Source organism: Macrotis lagotis, chromosome 2, assembly GCF_037893015.1.
Source record: "Macrotis lagotis isolate mMagLag1 chromosome 2, bilby.v1.9.chrom.fasta, whole genome shotgun sequence".
NCBI lineage: Eukaryota > Metazoa > Chordata > Mammalia > Peramelemorphia > Peramelidae > Macrotis > Macrotis lagotis.
In genome coordinates, this window is record NC_133659.1 from 146,789,423 (window position 1) to 146,802,732 (window position 13,310).

The following is a 13,310-nucleotide window of genomic DNA, read 5'->3' on the forward strand; positions in this document are numbered from 1 at the left end:
ATTTAATTTTTTAACACTGGAAAAGATATATACATATATATATATATATATACATATATATATATATATATATATATCCATCCAAACTCCTCATTTCTCAGATGAGGTTCAGAGAGTTTAAATAACTTGCCCAATGTCACATACAGCTTAATCAGAGGCATGTCTGGAACTAGAACCCAAGTCTACTGACCAAGGACTTACTGAAAGAATGAATATGAAAATTGTGTTCATTTGATTCTTTCAGTTTTTTGGTCTTTTCTTCCATGTGTAGTTAGTAATGTTAATTGCCATAGACCTCCTAAAAGCCATAGGAAAAATAGACAGGATAGTAAAAGCAAAGGAAGTGTAATATAGGGGAAAGGAGATTGGAAATGAGGCAGCTAGATGACACACTGAATAGAGAGTTGGACCTGAAGTTAGGAAGAACTGAATTCAAATCCAGTCTCAGACACTAATTCTGTAACTACAAGCAAGTCATTTAATTTTTCTGAATCTCAGTTTCCTCATCTGTAAAATGAGGATAATGATAGCACCAATATCTCAGATTTGTTGTGAAGATAAAGTGAAACAATGTTTGTAAAGAGTGCTAGTTACCCAAATGCTATCTATTATTGGCAATTAGGTGAAACAATGGAGAGAGTCCTGGACCCAGAGATCTGTTCTCAGAATCTGTGTGATCCTAGACAAATCATTTAACAGTTATCTGCCTCAATTTCCTTATCTGTGAAATAGGGAAAATAATAGCACCTATCTTTCAATACTGTTGTGAAAAACAATTTAATATCCATAAATTATGTAATTTCCATAAATTACATTACATTTACATAAATACTATAAATATTAAAAACAGATATACTCTCAAGATATTTTATAGTGTCTAGATATTTTAAATTAAATACTGAATAATACTGCTGAAATATTGCATAATTTCCCTATTTTCTCTTTTGATTAAATCTTAATTTTAATTTTGTCTGAGATCATGATTAATTCCCCTGATTTTTTTACAAATATATTCTACTCCTAACCTTTATATTATCCTTGTGCATATCTCTCATTTTCATAGCATTTCCTGAAAGCAATATATTGTTAAATTCAAATTGTTAATAGGCTATCAATTTTTAATTTATGAATAAATTCAACCCATTCCCATTCTAAGTTGTAATTCATAGATAAGGAGGTAGTAGATACAGAGATTAGATAGATTTTAATGAGGAGTCTTGGGACTTGGATTCAGGACAACCAGAATTCAAACCCAGTCTCAAAAACTTATTAGCTGAATGTCCTTGAACAAGTCAACCTCTATTTGTTTTTCCATCTATAAAATGGGCACAGTCTCTACCTAGCAGAGTTGTTGTAAGAATCCAATGAAATAAAATATGTACAGAACTTTATAAACCTCAAAGCATTATGTAAATGTTATGAGGACCAGTCTCAGTTCTGCCCCGGACTAACTGAACGATGTCGGACCATTAATCTGTGTGTGTGTGTGTGTGTGTGTGTGTGTGTGTGTGTGTGTGTGTGTGTTGTGTGTGTTTCTGAAAATCCTATTCTGTTCTAAATATAAAACAATGATCCTTTTATGTGAGACCCAAAAATCTACTTAGGCTTGGGGATGGGGGAATCAAAAGAAAATCTACCCCCTAACCAATACTACCTTCTTCCTAGTGTGTGTAAACAACTCTCTAGCTATCTGAATTATCAGTTTAAAAAGGTTAAGAAATGCCTTTGATCTTTAAGAAGCCTGAGATTCTGCTCCTCTAATCAAGGAGTCACTCTAGGCTTCAGGCTGATGAGCACTTTGCTACTGGGCAAAATGTTTTCTGCAGACCTGGGAGAACACGAGTCAAGAGCATGACCCCCATGCCTCCCTCTCAGGTTAGAGCTGTTGCCCGGCTACACCTTCAGCCAAAAAAAGCACAGTATGGGTGTGAACTGTTCCCTTTGCCAGGCATTTACTTATTAACCAGCAGATGGTGCAGCAAAGACCTGCCCTGTCTCATCATGCTTCAGGTTTACTTGCATATGATCATTAGTAAGCAACCTTAGCTTCCTGTTTTTTTCCTTCCACTATTTTTTCTCTCCTTAAAAAGTGAGGAATAAAGAACTACATGTTGCATGTTACTCCAATCAAAGTTTTTAAAGGAATCAAAGGCCTATTGAGTTGAAAAGGCCCTTAGAGATCATCTCTTAGATCTGTAATCCTCAGAACCCCCTTCCTTGCCCCAGGGGTCCAGAGATAGAGTTCAGGGGACATATATAACCTTGGAGGGGGAAAAAAACAACATCTTTATTTTCATTAACTTCTGATTGAAATTTAGCATTTGTTTTGATTATTTAAAACATTCACAGGAGTCCAGAGACTACACCAGACAACCAAGGGAGTCCATGACACAAGAAAGGAAACAAAGAAAGGAAGGAAGGGAAGAAGGAAGGAAGGAAGGAAGAGAAAGAAAGAAAGAAGGAAGGAAGGAAGGAAGAGAAAGAAAGAAAGAAAGAAAGAAAGAAAGAAAGAAAGAAAGAAAGAAAGAAAGAAAGAAAGGAAAGAAAGGAAAGAAAGAAAGAAAGAGAAAGAAAAGATTACGAAACTCTGGTCTAATCCAATCTGCTAATTTTACAGACAAGGAAACTAAGGTGAACATAATTGAAGTGAACTGGGTGGTATCAGAATGATCAAACATAGTTTGTGATGGAATGAGACCTAGAATCTAGGTCCCCCAACCCTCTTGTTAGTGCTAATTCCCCTACTTATGGCATCCTCCTTAGGACTTAAGTTTCTATCGTGTTATAAACATAACAAGCATCATACATTTGTTGAATGAATAAGAAAGGTTAGCACTCTATTCACCACTCCCATGCAATAATATCTACTTACCCAATTCAGTATTTCCCAAATTCATTTTGCAACCCCACTAAAAGTCTATAATACCTATATTAAGAACATTTAAAGTTGTTATGATAGAGACATATAATTTTAGAGCCAGAAGGGACCCCAGTGATTACCAAATCCACACCCTAATTTTGCAAACTTGCATAGACTGAATAGTATTTAAATGGACAATGTACAACTCATATGTAGACAAATGTGCATAGGATCCCTTGCATGTCAACCTTCTAGCCTTTGCTCACTTTTCAAACATCTGGAATTCCCTCTCCACTAATCTCCTATGGTTTAGATGCCATCTCTGACATGAAAGGGAGATAATGTGATCCAAGAGAAAGGACTCTTGATCCATAAAATGTGGGGTTTAGATTTGATTACTTCTAGGAACTCTACTGCCTCTACAACTATAATCCTAAAACCTCAGTACAAATCTCAGATACGTACCCTTTATTCATTTGGGTTTAATTTTTCATTTTGCATATCATTTAACATTCTTAGCCTGAACTCCAAGAGGACTTCAGTGTTGCTCAGAGTACTAAACTTCCACTCAAGAAGACCAGGGACAACAAGCTGTATGACCATGGACAAGTTAGGTAACATCTCTGAGCCTGGGAATAGCAACATCTGTGGCACCTGTACAGAGGTTTGTGGTGAGGCTGAGATGAAATTACCAGAGTACATAAAGTGCTTCATAAAATTAAAGTCAAAGTCAACATCAGTTATTATTAGTCTTTGTATCTTCTCCAGTAGGTAGAGCACAAGGCCTTGAGTCAAGAAGATCTGAGTGCAAATGCAGCCTCAGACACTTTTCCCCAAGTCACTTAAGCTCTATTATAGCCTCTCTTCCTCATCGGTAAAATGGGGATGCTCTGGACAAAGAAATGGCAAACCACTTGAATATCTTTGCCAAAAAAAATTTCATGCAAATGTCCAAGGGGTCATGTAAAATGGGAAACAACTGAACACAAAACCTTTACCTATATGTATCACAGTAGTCTGCACATAGCAAATGCTCCATAAATATTTACTGAAAGCACTGGATAAATCAAAATGATATAATTGATTGGCATTGCTAGGAGGATCAATGACTACCTATCTCTAGAATCAAATAAAATTCCTTTGTTTGATTCTTCACAATTTGGGCCCAGTTTACTTCTCTATTATTCCCTTCATAGAATCTGGTCCTGCCAACCTTTCTAGCTCCCATCTCCATGCCAGACCATGCTATCACAGAGGCTATTCCCCTCTCTGCCCACCACCCTACCCCTTAGACTCTTCAGCTCATATTCCAGTCTAAAAGAGATCTTCTAACGAGGCCCTCTTCCAAAATTAAAAATTCCTTGCTTTTGCTTTGTCTTCATTCAATATTTACTTATATTTGTACTTGTTGTTTTCCCTGATAGAAGGTGAACCTCTAAATTTGGTGCTGAAAATAAAATTGAATTTAAAATTAAAAAACAAACCAAAAATATTCCCAAGATGATAAATATCTTGAAAGCAAGGACTACTGCTTTTTTTTGCATGTCCATCACTAAATATAGAGCCTGACAGCTAGCATTCAAATGTTTGTTGATTAAGAATGAATTACATGATTGAATGAATAAACAGAATAAACCAAGAAGACTTCCATTTTGATCACTAGTTTTAATATCTGGTAAATATTAATAATATGTAAATGTATATAAATATTAATAATATGCTGTACTTTTCATATAGAAATGCTTCATTCGAATATTTATAATATTGGTTTTTCTATATGGAGAATGGAAAGGGAGAATGAGAAAAAAAGAGAACACTGAAAACAGCAGATATAACAAGTTCTATTTTCATCCTCAGGTTTTACATTCAAGACACAGAATTGACCCAGAAGTTGGTAGCCCCAAAGAAAATAACTTGCTTTCATGACTAGGCTCAGCCTGCTAGACAACATAATCTCCGATGGCCTCACAGAAGACAACAGTCATTGTCTTTGGACTGATTCTTAATAAAAATGGAAATGTTACTGCCTGGTTTGGATAAAAGAAATCATAGGGTTGGTTATAATGGAGTCACTTTTCTTAAGTGTGAAGTAACTTATAAGCTAACTGCAAAATACTTTATAAAGATTTTTATTAATTCTGTATTGATGTCAGAGCAGTGGCAGGGCCAACAAGCATGCCCTTAAATTGGGCTATTAATAATATGTCTCATAAAAATTGGTCCTCTGTTCCCATAAAATTTTTGTAACCAACTTTTATGGTTCTTTCCCTAGGCCTCTAAGATGAGGAAACAGGCATCAAGTCTAACCTCATAGTAGATGGGGAGATGAATGTTTATTACTATGAAGGGTTGAGTAGCCATCATTGGTGAAGGAGCCTGAGTGTCTCAATTCGTTCATATTCCTTTGGGAAAAGGGGTTTAAATGCTCCCAAGAAGAGATGGAATCACGGCTCAGGTTCTGAAACTGAAACTGCCCTATTTCTGTCTGCCCTTCTCCCCAAAACATCGGCCACATTCGGGAATTCTGAAATTAATGGAGATCAAAAATAGTTTATAGGGGATGTAAGAATATATGAACTTTTTAAGAAGGGATTCTAGCCTTTTGAAAGCTACCATGTCTGACTCCCGAATCCGTCCTTTTTTCCAAGAGGGGAAAGAATGCTCCAGAGTGATGTCAACTGAGAACCTGGGGCTCATCCTGGGCAACAGCCCAAGCTGTCAAAGTGATGGCCAAGGGGGGGAAATATCGTTCGTACCTGTAAGCCGTATTGTGTGATGGCCTTTGCGGGCCCCCCAATCTTTTGCTCACCCTCCCCCCTGAGATGGGCTGCCGAATGGAAGCAAGGCACGCCGACATTCTCGTTATTCTAGTCCTAGAAGTCAAAGCCCTTAGCCCAAACCGTGCGCCCTTTGCCGCTGTTTGGGGGGGGGGGGGCTGGGGTCGGGGGGGGCGGGGACGCCGGGCAGGTGCAGGCCGGCGCTCGGGCAGGTTTGCCCCGCCGGCGCCTTGTTGGCACAGCGGTGTCCCCCGCGGGGCAGGGCGCGCTTTGGGGGGGTTTCTGCGAGTGTGATTATTTCTGCCTTTCTCCGCCACGGGAGCGCGGCGGCGTGGACGGCTCGCCCCCCCTCACCTGCGTGAAGTAGAGGTTCATCAAGGTCAAGGTGAAGAACTGGAGGCACACGGGGAAGCAGTAGAGCAGCCAGAAGAGGAAGGGGCTCAGCGAGTTGGCCGCCACGAAGTCTCTGAAGTAGAAGGAGAAGAGGACGGTCCGCAGCGAGGCCCAGAGCAGGCAGAGGAAGAGGAAGACGGTCTGGTAGCTGAAGCGCTTGTGCCCGTAGTGCAGCACCAGCCAGAGCTGGACGTAGACGAAGACGAAGAGCAGCGAGTAGAAGGCGGTGTAGACGGCGGTGAGGCCCAGCTTCACGTAGGGGGGCACGGCCGGGGTGAGGGTGGGCGGCAGCGAGTCGTTTCTCAGAGGCTCCCACGGGCGGCCCTCCATCAGAAAAGCCGCGGCTCGGCCGCGCGGGGCTGCGGGCGCCGCTCGGGCTTCATGGAGTCCCGGGGCTGCGTCCGCGGAGGCCGCCGCCGCTCCCGCTCCCGCCGCCGCCGCCGCCGCCGCTCCTCCCGCCGCCCCGGCCGCCGCCCCCTTTCATCTTGCTGGGCCGCGGCTCGGAAACTGAAAGAAAACAAGCGCGCACTTCCTCCTCGCGGCGCCGGCCCGGCCCGCGCTCCCGGGGGCTGACGGAGGCGGCGCCCCTCCCGCGCCGCGCGGGCCGCGGCCCCGGGGCGGGGGCGGGGGCGGGCTGGGGCCGCGGGGGCCGCGGGGCGGCGGCAGCGCGGGGGCAGCGCGGGGGCAGCGCGGGGCAGGCCGGGGCAGCCGGGCAGCCGCCCGTTTCTGCTTGGTGGCTTCTGCGGGGCGGCCGGTCAAGGCCACCCGGCTGGGGAGCGTCTGAGGCCGGACTTGAACCCACGGACAGCCTGTGCTCTACTCACTGCGCCACCTAGTCGCCCTCAAGATATCTATATGTCCATCTCTATAGATCTATCCGTCTCTATCTCTATCACTATCTATCTATCTATCTATCTATCTATCTATCTATCTATCTCTATCTATCTCTATAGATCTATCCGTCTCTATCTCTATCACTATCTATCTATCTATCTATCTATCTATATCTATCTATCTCTATAGATCTATCCATCTCTATCTCTATCACTATCTATCTATATATATCATCTCTATCTCTATAGATCGATCTGTCTCTACCTCTATCACTATCTATATATCTATCTATCTCTATCTCTATAGATCAATCTGTCTCTATCTCTATCACTATCTATATATATATCTATCTCTATCTCTATAGATCAATCTGTCTCTATCTCTATCACTATCTATATATATCTACCTATATCTCTGTCTCTATCTCTATATCTATCTATATCTATCCCTATCTCTATGTCACTAGATCTATCTCTATATATCTATCCATTTCTATCTCTATCTATCTATCTCTATCTCTGTATATCTATCTCTATATATATCTATATATCTATCCATCTCTATCTCTATCACTATCTATATATATATCTATCTATCTCTGTATATCCATCTCTATATATATCTATATATCTATCCATCTCTATCTCTATCACTATCTATATATATATCTATCTCTATCTCTGTATATCTATCTCTATATATATCTATATATCTATCCATCTCTATCTCTATCACTATCTATATATATATATCTATCTCTGTATATCCATCTCTATATATATCTATATATCTATCCATCTCTATCTCTATCACTATCTACATATCTCTATCTCTATCTATATATCTATCTACATCTATCCCTATCTCTATATCTCTATCTCTATATAGCTACCTCTATCTCTATAGCTATCTCTATCTCTATATATATCTATATATCTCTATCTCTGTCTCTATATATCTATCTTTTTCTCCATCTCTATATATCTATCTATATCTATATCTATCCCTATCTCTATATCTCTATCTATCTATAGAGATAGAGGTAGATATATAGATATATGGAGATAGATATATAGAGATAGATCTACATATATTTTTATTTATATATTATTTATATACTTTACTATTTATATTATTATTTTATTTATATATTTTATTTTATTTATTAATATATTTTATTTATTAATATATTTTATTTTATATTACATATTTTATATTATATTTATTTATATATTTATTGCATTTATTATTATATATTTTATTTATATATTACATTATATATTATGTATTATATTATGTATATATGTTATATATTAGATCATTTATATATTATTTATAATTTTTAGTATATATATATTTTTTTTCCTCTTATGTTTTTGCTAGGCAGTGGGGTTAAGTGACTTGCTCAGGGCCACACAGCTTAGGGAATTATCAAGTGTCTGAAGCCCAGTTTGAACTCAGTACACCTGACTCCAGGGCTGGTGCTCTATCCACTGTGCCACCTAGTCACCCTCAAAAGATAGAGATAGAGATAGAGATAGAGTTATGTAAATATGTATGTTTATATATATTCTATTTATATATTATTCATATATTACATTATTTATATATATTATATATTATACTATTTATATATGTTATTTATATATTATATTATTTACATTTTTTATTTATATATATATATATATTTTTTTTTTTTTCCCTTAGGTTTTTGCAAGGCAGTGGGGTTAAGTGGGTTGCCCAAGGCCACACGGCTAGGAAATTATTAACTGTCTCAGGCCAGATTTGAACTCAGGTAGAACCAGTACCCTATCCGCTGTTCCACCTAGCCACCTGAGGTTCCCTTTCTTGGTCATTACTCTGGCCCATTGGGCAGTTGCTTGATTGTGGTCAATGATTCCCTTCTCTTTTGCCTGACAGCTTTGTAAATCATAAGGTGAAATACAAATGCTAACCAGCTTTGATGACAGATTAAGACAGGCATCTGAGCCTGACATGACTAGAAAACCATCTAAGTCTAAGTGAAGGGAAGTTATGTGAAAGAGGGGGGAAGACAGAACCTGGGAGCCAATGGTATAGTTGAATGAAAAGCTAAATAGGTTTGAAATCTAAGGATGAGGGGCGGCTAGGTGGCACAGTGGATAGGGCACTGGCCTTCACGTCAGGTGTACCTGGGTTCAAATCTGACCTCACACATTTAATAATTACCTAGCCGTGTGGCCTTGGGCAAGCCACTTAACCCCATTGCCTTCAAAAATCTAAAAAAAAAAATCTAAGGATGAGACTTTTGAATATTTTTTATTCCACTTAACCAACTCCTTGTGTGACTTCAGGGGACTTTACCTCTTTGAGTCTCATCTGCAAACGGAGGTAGTTAGACTAGATGATCTCTTAGAATCCATACAGCACTGTGACAATACTTGACAGAGAGACAGATTTCATTTCCATTAAAAAGAAAACAAAGGGGCAGCTAGGTGGCGCAATGAATAGAGCACTGGTCCTGGAGTCAGGAGGACCTGAGTTCAAATGTGCCTCAGACATTTAATAATGACCTAGCTTGTCTGGCCTTGGGCAAGCCACTTAGCCCTGTTTGCCTTGCAAAAACCTTAAAAAAAAAAAAAAAAAGAAAGAAAGAAAACAGCTGTCCAGAAATGTCCACTTTGGGAGATCATTGCTCTAGAGTTGGAAAAGATCTCAGATGTAATTGAGCTCAAGCCCCACCTTTTTCAGAGGAAAAAAACTCAAATCTCAGGTTAAGTGATTTGCCCAAGATCAGGTTTCCCCTAATAGGTCTTTTTTTTTTTTTAGGTTTTTGCAAGGCCATTGGGGTTAAGTGGCTTGCCCAAGGCCACACAACTAGGTCATTATTAAGTGTCTGAGGCCGGATTTGAACCCAGGTACTCCTGAATCCAGGGCCAGTGCTCTATCCATTGCGCCACCTAGAGGCCCCTCCCCTAATAGGTCTTTAAGGAAAGGTTAAATGACTGTTGGGAATGTTTAGGAGGGAATACATTTGGTGATTTTTTTTATTGAAGATTTTATTTATTTTGAGTTTTAAAATTTTTCCCCTAATCTTACTCCCCCCACCCAGAATGCAATTTGCCAGTCTTTACATTGTTTCCATGGAATACATTGATCCAAATTGAATGTGATGAGAGAGAAATCACATCCTTAAGGAAGAAACATAAAGTATAAGAGATAGCAAGATCAGACAATAAGATAGCAGTTGTTTTTTCCCCTAAAGATTTGGTGATCTTTAGAGATAAGTTGGGTTGTATGACTTCTGAGGTACCTTGCAACCCTGAGAACCTGGCAGTGGAGGAGAGGGAGAAGGGACTGAGGGGGAAAGAACAAAGTTTAAGGACCTGCTTATCCTTAGGGAATGACTTAACTAGCTAATCATTCTGCCTGGAAATCTACTCCCTCTTAACTCTTATATGGTTTTTTCAGTCTTATCAAAGTGAGGACTTTCTACTTCTGCCTTTGCTGGTTTATTTGAAATAGGAAAATGGTCTCTCTCTTGCCTTTGCCTCTGTCTTTGTCCCAGGCAATACTACTTAGTCCCTGAAATTATATGTGATGACTATTCCAGTTACCAACAGAAGCTTGACCTTGGTGGTTGTTGAACCAAGAACAAATCAAAACACATTATCGTGACAGGAGTTTAGAGTTGGAAAAATAAAATTGGATTTAGAATAAGAAGATTAGGATTAAAGTTCTGATTCTGACACTTATTGGGTCACCTCTTTATTTCTGTTTTCTCATCAGTGAAATGGGAATTTTAATATACACATGACCTGCCTTGTTGGTTTATTGTGAAGATTAAATGAGAAAATGTAAAGTTGAAAGGCACCATGTAAGTGTCATCTGCTTCTATACTATCACCTCTTTGGCAGTACTAGCTGTTGGCCTGGGTCCCCTGCAGAGTCAGCAGGCCGGTAAATACTGCTTCAGCAGGATAGGATTATGACTTGTTAACTTACTTTGCAACTGAAAGAATTAGGCAATGAAATGCTGTTCTTTTCAGCATATGACTCCCCATCACGAACATCTCAAAGGGATAATCTCTCAAAATAATTTCTCCATTTGCTTAACGGCTTTCATCGTTATTCTCTTTTCCATAATTATGTCTTACTAACTTGGGCTCACAAAAATAGGAGGTACTTTACCAATAAACATGGAAGAAAGCTAGAGATATTTTGACTTTGTTACTTGTCTTCAATCGGCCACATCTCCTTTAATCGATTAATAATAGTAGCTAGCATTTATGTGGCAGTCAACAATTTGTAAAGTGCTTTACAAATATCTCATTTTATTCCCTCAGCATCTCTGGAAAATAGGTACTATTATTAATCCCATTTTGTAATTGAGGAAAATGAGTAGACAGAGACTAAAAGATTTGCCAGGGTCACACAGCTAAAGTATCAAAAGTTAGTTTTAAACTTAGATTTTATTGATTCCAGGTCCAATGCTCTGTCCACTGTGGTACTTGGCTACCTTATTTTTATCTTCTTTTTTTACCTCCAATTTAAGGAAAACTTATATGTTATTTTCAACATATTAGTTTATCAGAAACATATACTAAATAAAATAACTGCCAGTTCCATTCCTTCTCTTCCACTTTATTTTTTCTCTTACTCTCTTTGCCCTCTTCCTTTCCCTCTCTATTCCTAATTCTAATCTCTGTAATCTCTTCCCTCATGGGAATGAAAGTTAAATGATAGTATACGTCTCTCAGAGTTTATATTTTTTTAAACTTACTATCAATTATTCTTAGTCTTCTAGATTATCTGTGTATTGTATTCCTATATTTTCTAACAGAGAAAGGAAGTCAGAAGAAATAGGAAAAAAAGATAAAACTGGTATGAAGAGAAAAGTCAGAGAAGCTTTTCTCTGTTTCATGGGTAGTAGGATTGACTAAATTCTCTGGTTTCACTTCCATTGAAAACCCCTTCCCACTGCCCTCACCATCAAATGGCATTCTATTTAGTCCTCTCCTCCCCAGGTGGTACTTCCTACTCCAGACTTTTGCTACCCTACTGTGACAAAAGCAATATTTCCTAGGTGTTCCTGCCTTGTAAATTGGGTTAACTTTTTCTAAGTCCTTCACCTTAGTTTAATTCTTTTCCTCAAGAGATATTGAAAATTCTCTACAAGACTTCATTGCTCAAGTTGTTGAGATAGATTCCTCTCTCACTGACAGCATGATCAACACAAGGAAGCTATGCTCCCCTGAAGCAATGTGATAATTTCACTGAATAACCTAGAGCTGGAAGACGCCTAAGAGCTCATCTACTCTAACTACTTCATTTACAACTGAGACTCAAGGAGGTAAGATGGTTACAAAGATAGGTAGTGAGCTGTTGTTTTTAATAATTTTTATTAATATTTTCTGTTTCTTACAGCCCATTGTATTCCATGTATCCCTCCTTGGGCCTCTCTCAGAGAGTCATCTCATATGACAAATTATATTTTGTAGAAAGGAAAAAAAGGGCAACTGATCCATTGAAAAAGTCTGAAACATGTGCAATGTGTAACACTCATGGACCTCCTATTTCCACAAAGGGATAAGTTGGGGATGTCTTCTCATTTCTCTTCATTTTGTACCTTTGGAAACAGTTCCAACCAAGTCCCTGAGAGCATGTTGCTTGAGGGGGAGGAAAAGAACCTCTCTCTGCTACTCTTTGGACATAGGATGACCTTCTGAACTTCAAAAGGTCAGAAAATTTTGGATTTCCTAGAGGCACCTTAGAAGTGTCCCCATAATGGTAATGTCTACCTAGTGAGTCAAGAAACAAACTAGACCATGGAAGAAAGGCAACTTTCGAACTCTACAGGGAACCTACTAAAAAGTTGCACAAATAAGGGAAAACATGAAGACTCAACAAATAGAGAATAGGATTTATAGCAACTAGCACTGTGAGTTTACCCCTTTTGCCACATATATACTGTCTAAATTTGAACCCAATTTCCCCTAAGAGCTGTATGAATTTCCTGGAGAGTGTACCCCAAGTTTGTAGGGAATGTTTAGGTATCGATTGTTCTTGTACACATACCTAAAAGCTAAGTAATTCTGGATAGCTAATTGAGATCAATCAAAAATGAAAAGGGGGAAGCATATCTAGTGGGATCTTGCAGTTTATTAGTATTTTCCCCCAGATCCTAGAGGGTAGAAGTAGTCGGTCTCTGGGATCAGCCTGCTGGTGCCAGTGGGAGTTAACTTTCACTTAAAAATGCATGAATTTTAGTGCCTTTGAACTAACCATTCCAGAAATTCACTCCCTCCTCACTTTGCCTTTTAACTTGGCAAATGAATGAAATTGAAAAATAATTAACAAAATAAATAAAAATTAACAAAACATAATATATGCCAATTTGCTACCTGAAAGCATCTTTATGTATTACTTAGTGGTCCCCTTTCTATTTGAATTTGACACTACTGCTCT

At 38.9% G+C, this 13,310-nt stretch overlaps 1 protein-coding gene across 1 annotated transcript in view; it reads right to left on the reverse strand.

Annotated features, from left to right (window-relative positions):
* Positions 1–6,447, reverse strand: part of GPR137B (G protein-coupled receptor 137B) — a 105,917-nt gene extending 99,470 nt beyond the window's left edge. The window contains exon 1 of the mRNA XM_074222960.1: positions 5,992–6,447. Coding sequence (XP_074079061.1) covers positions 5,992–6,360 — 369 coding nt within the window. The 5' untranslated portion in view covers positions 6,361–6,447. The remainder of the gene's footprint in view (positions 1–5,991) is intronic.
* Positions 6,448–13,310: the final 6,863 nt, after the last annotated feature.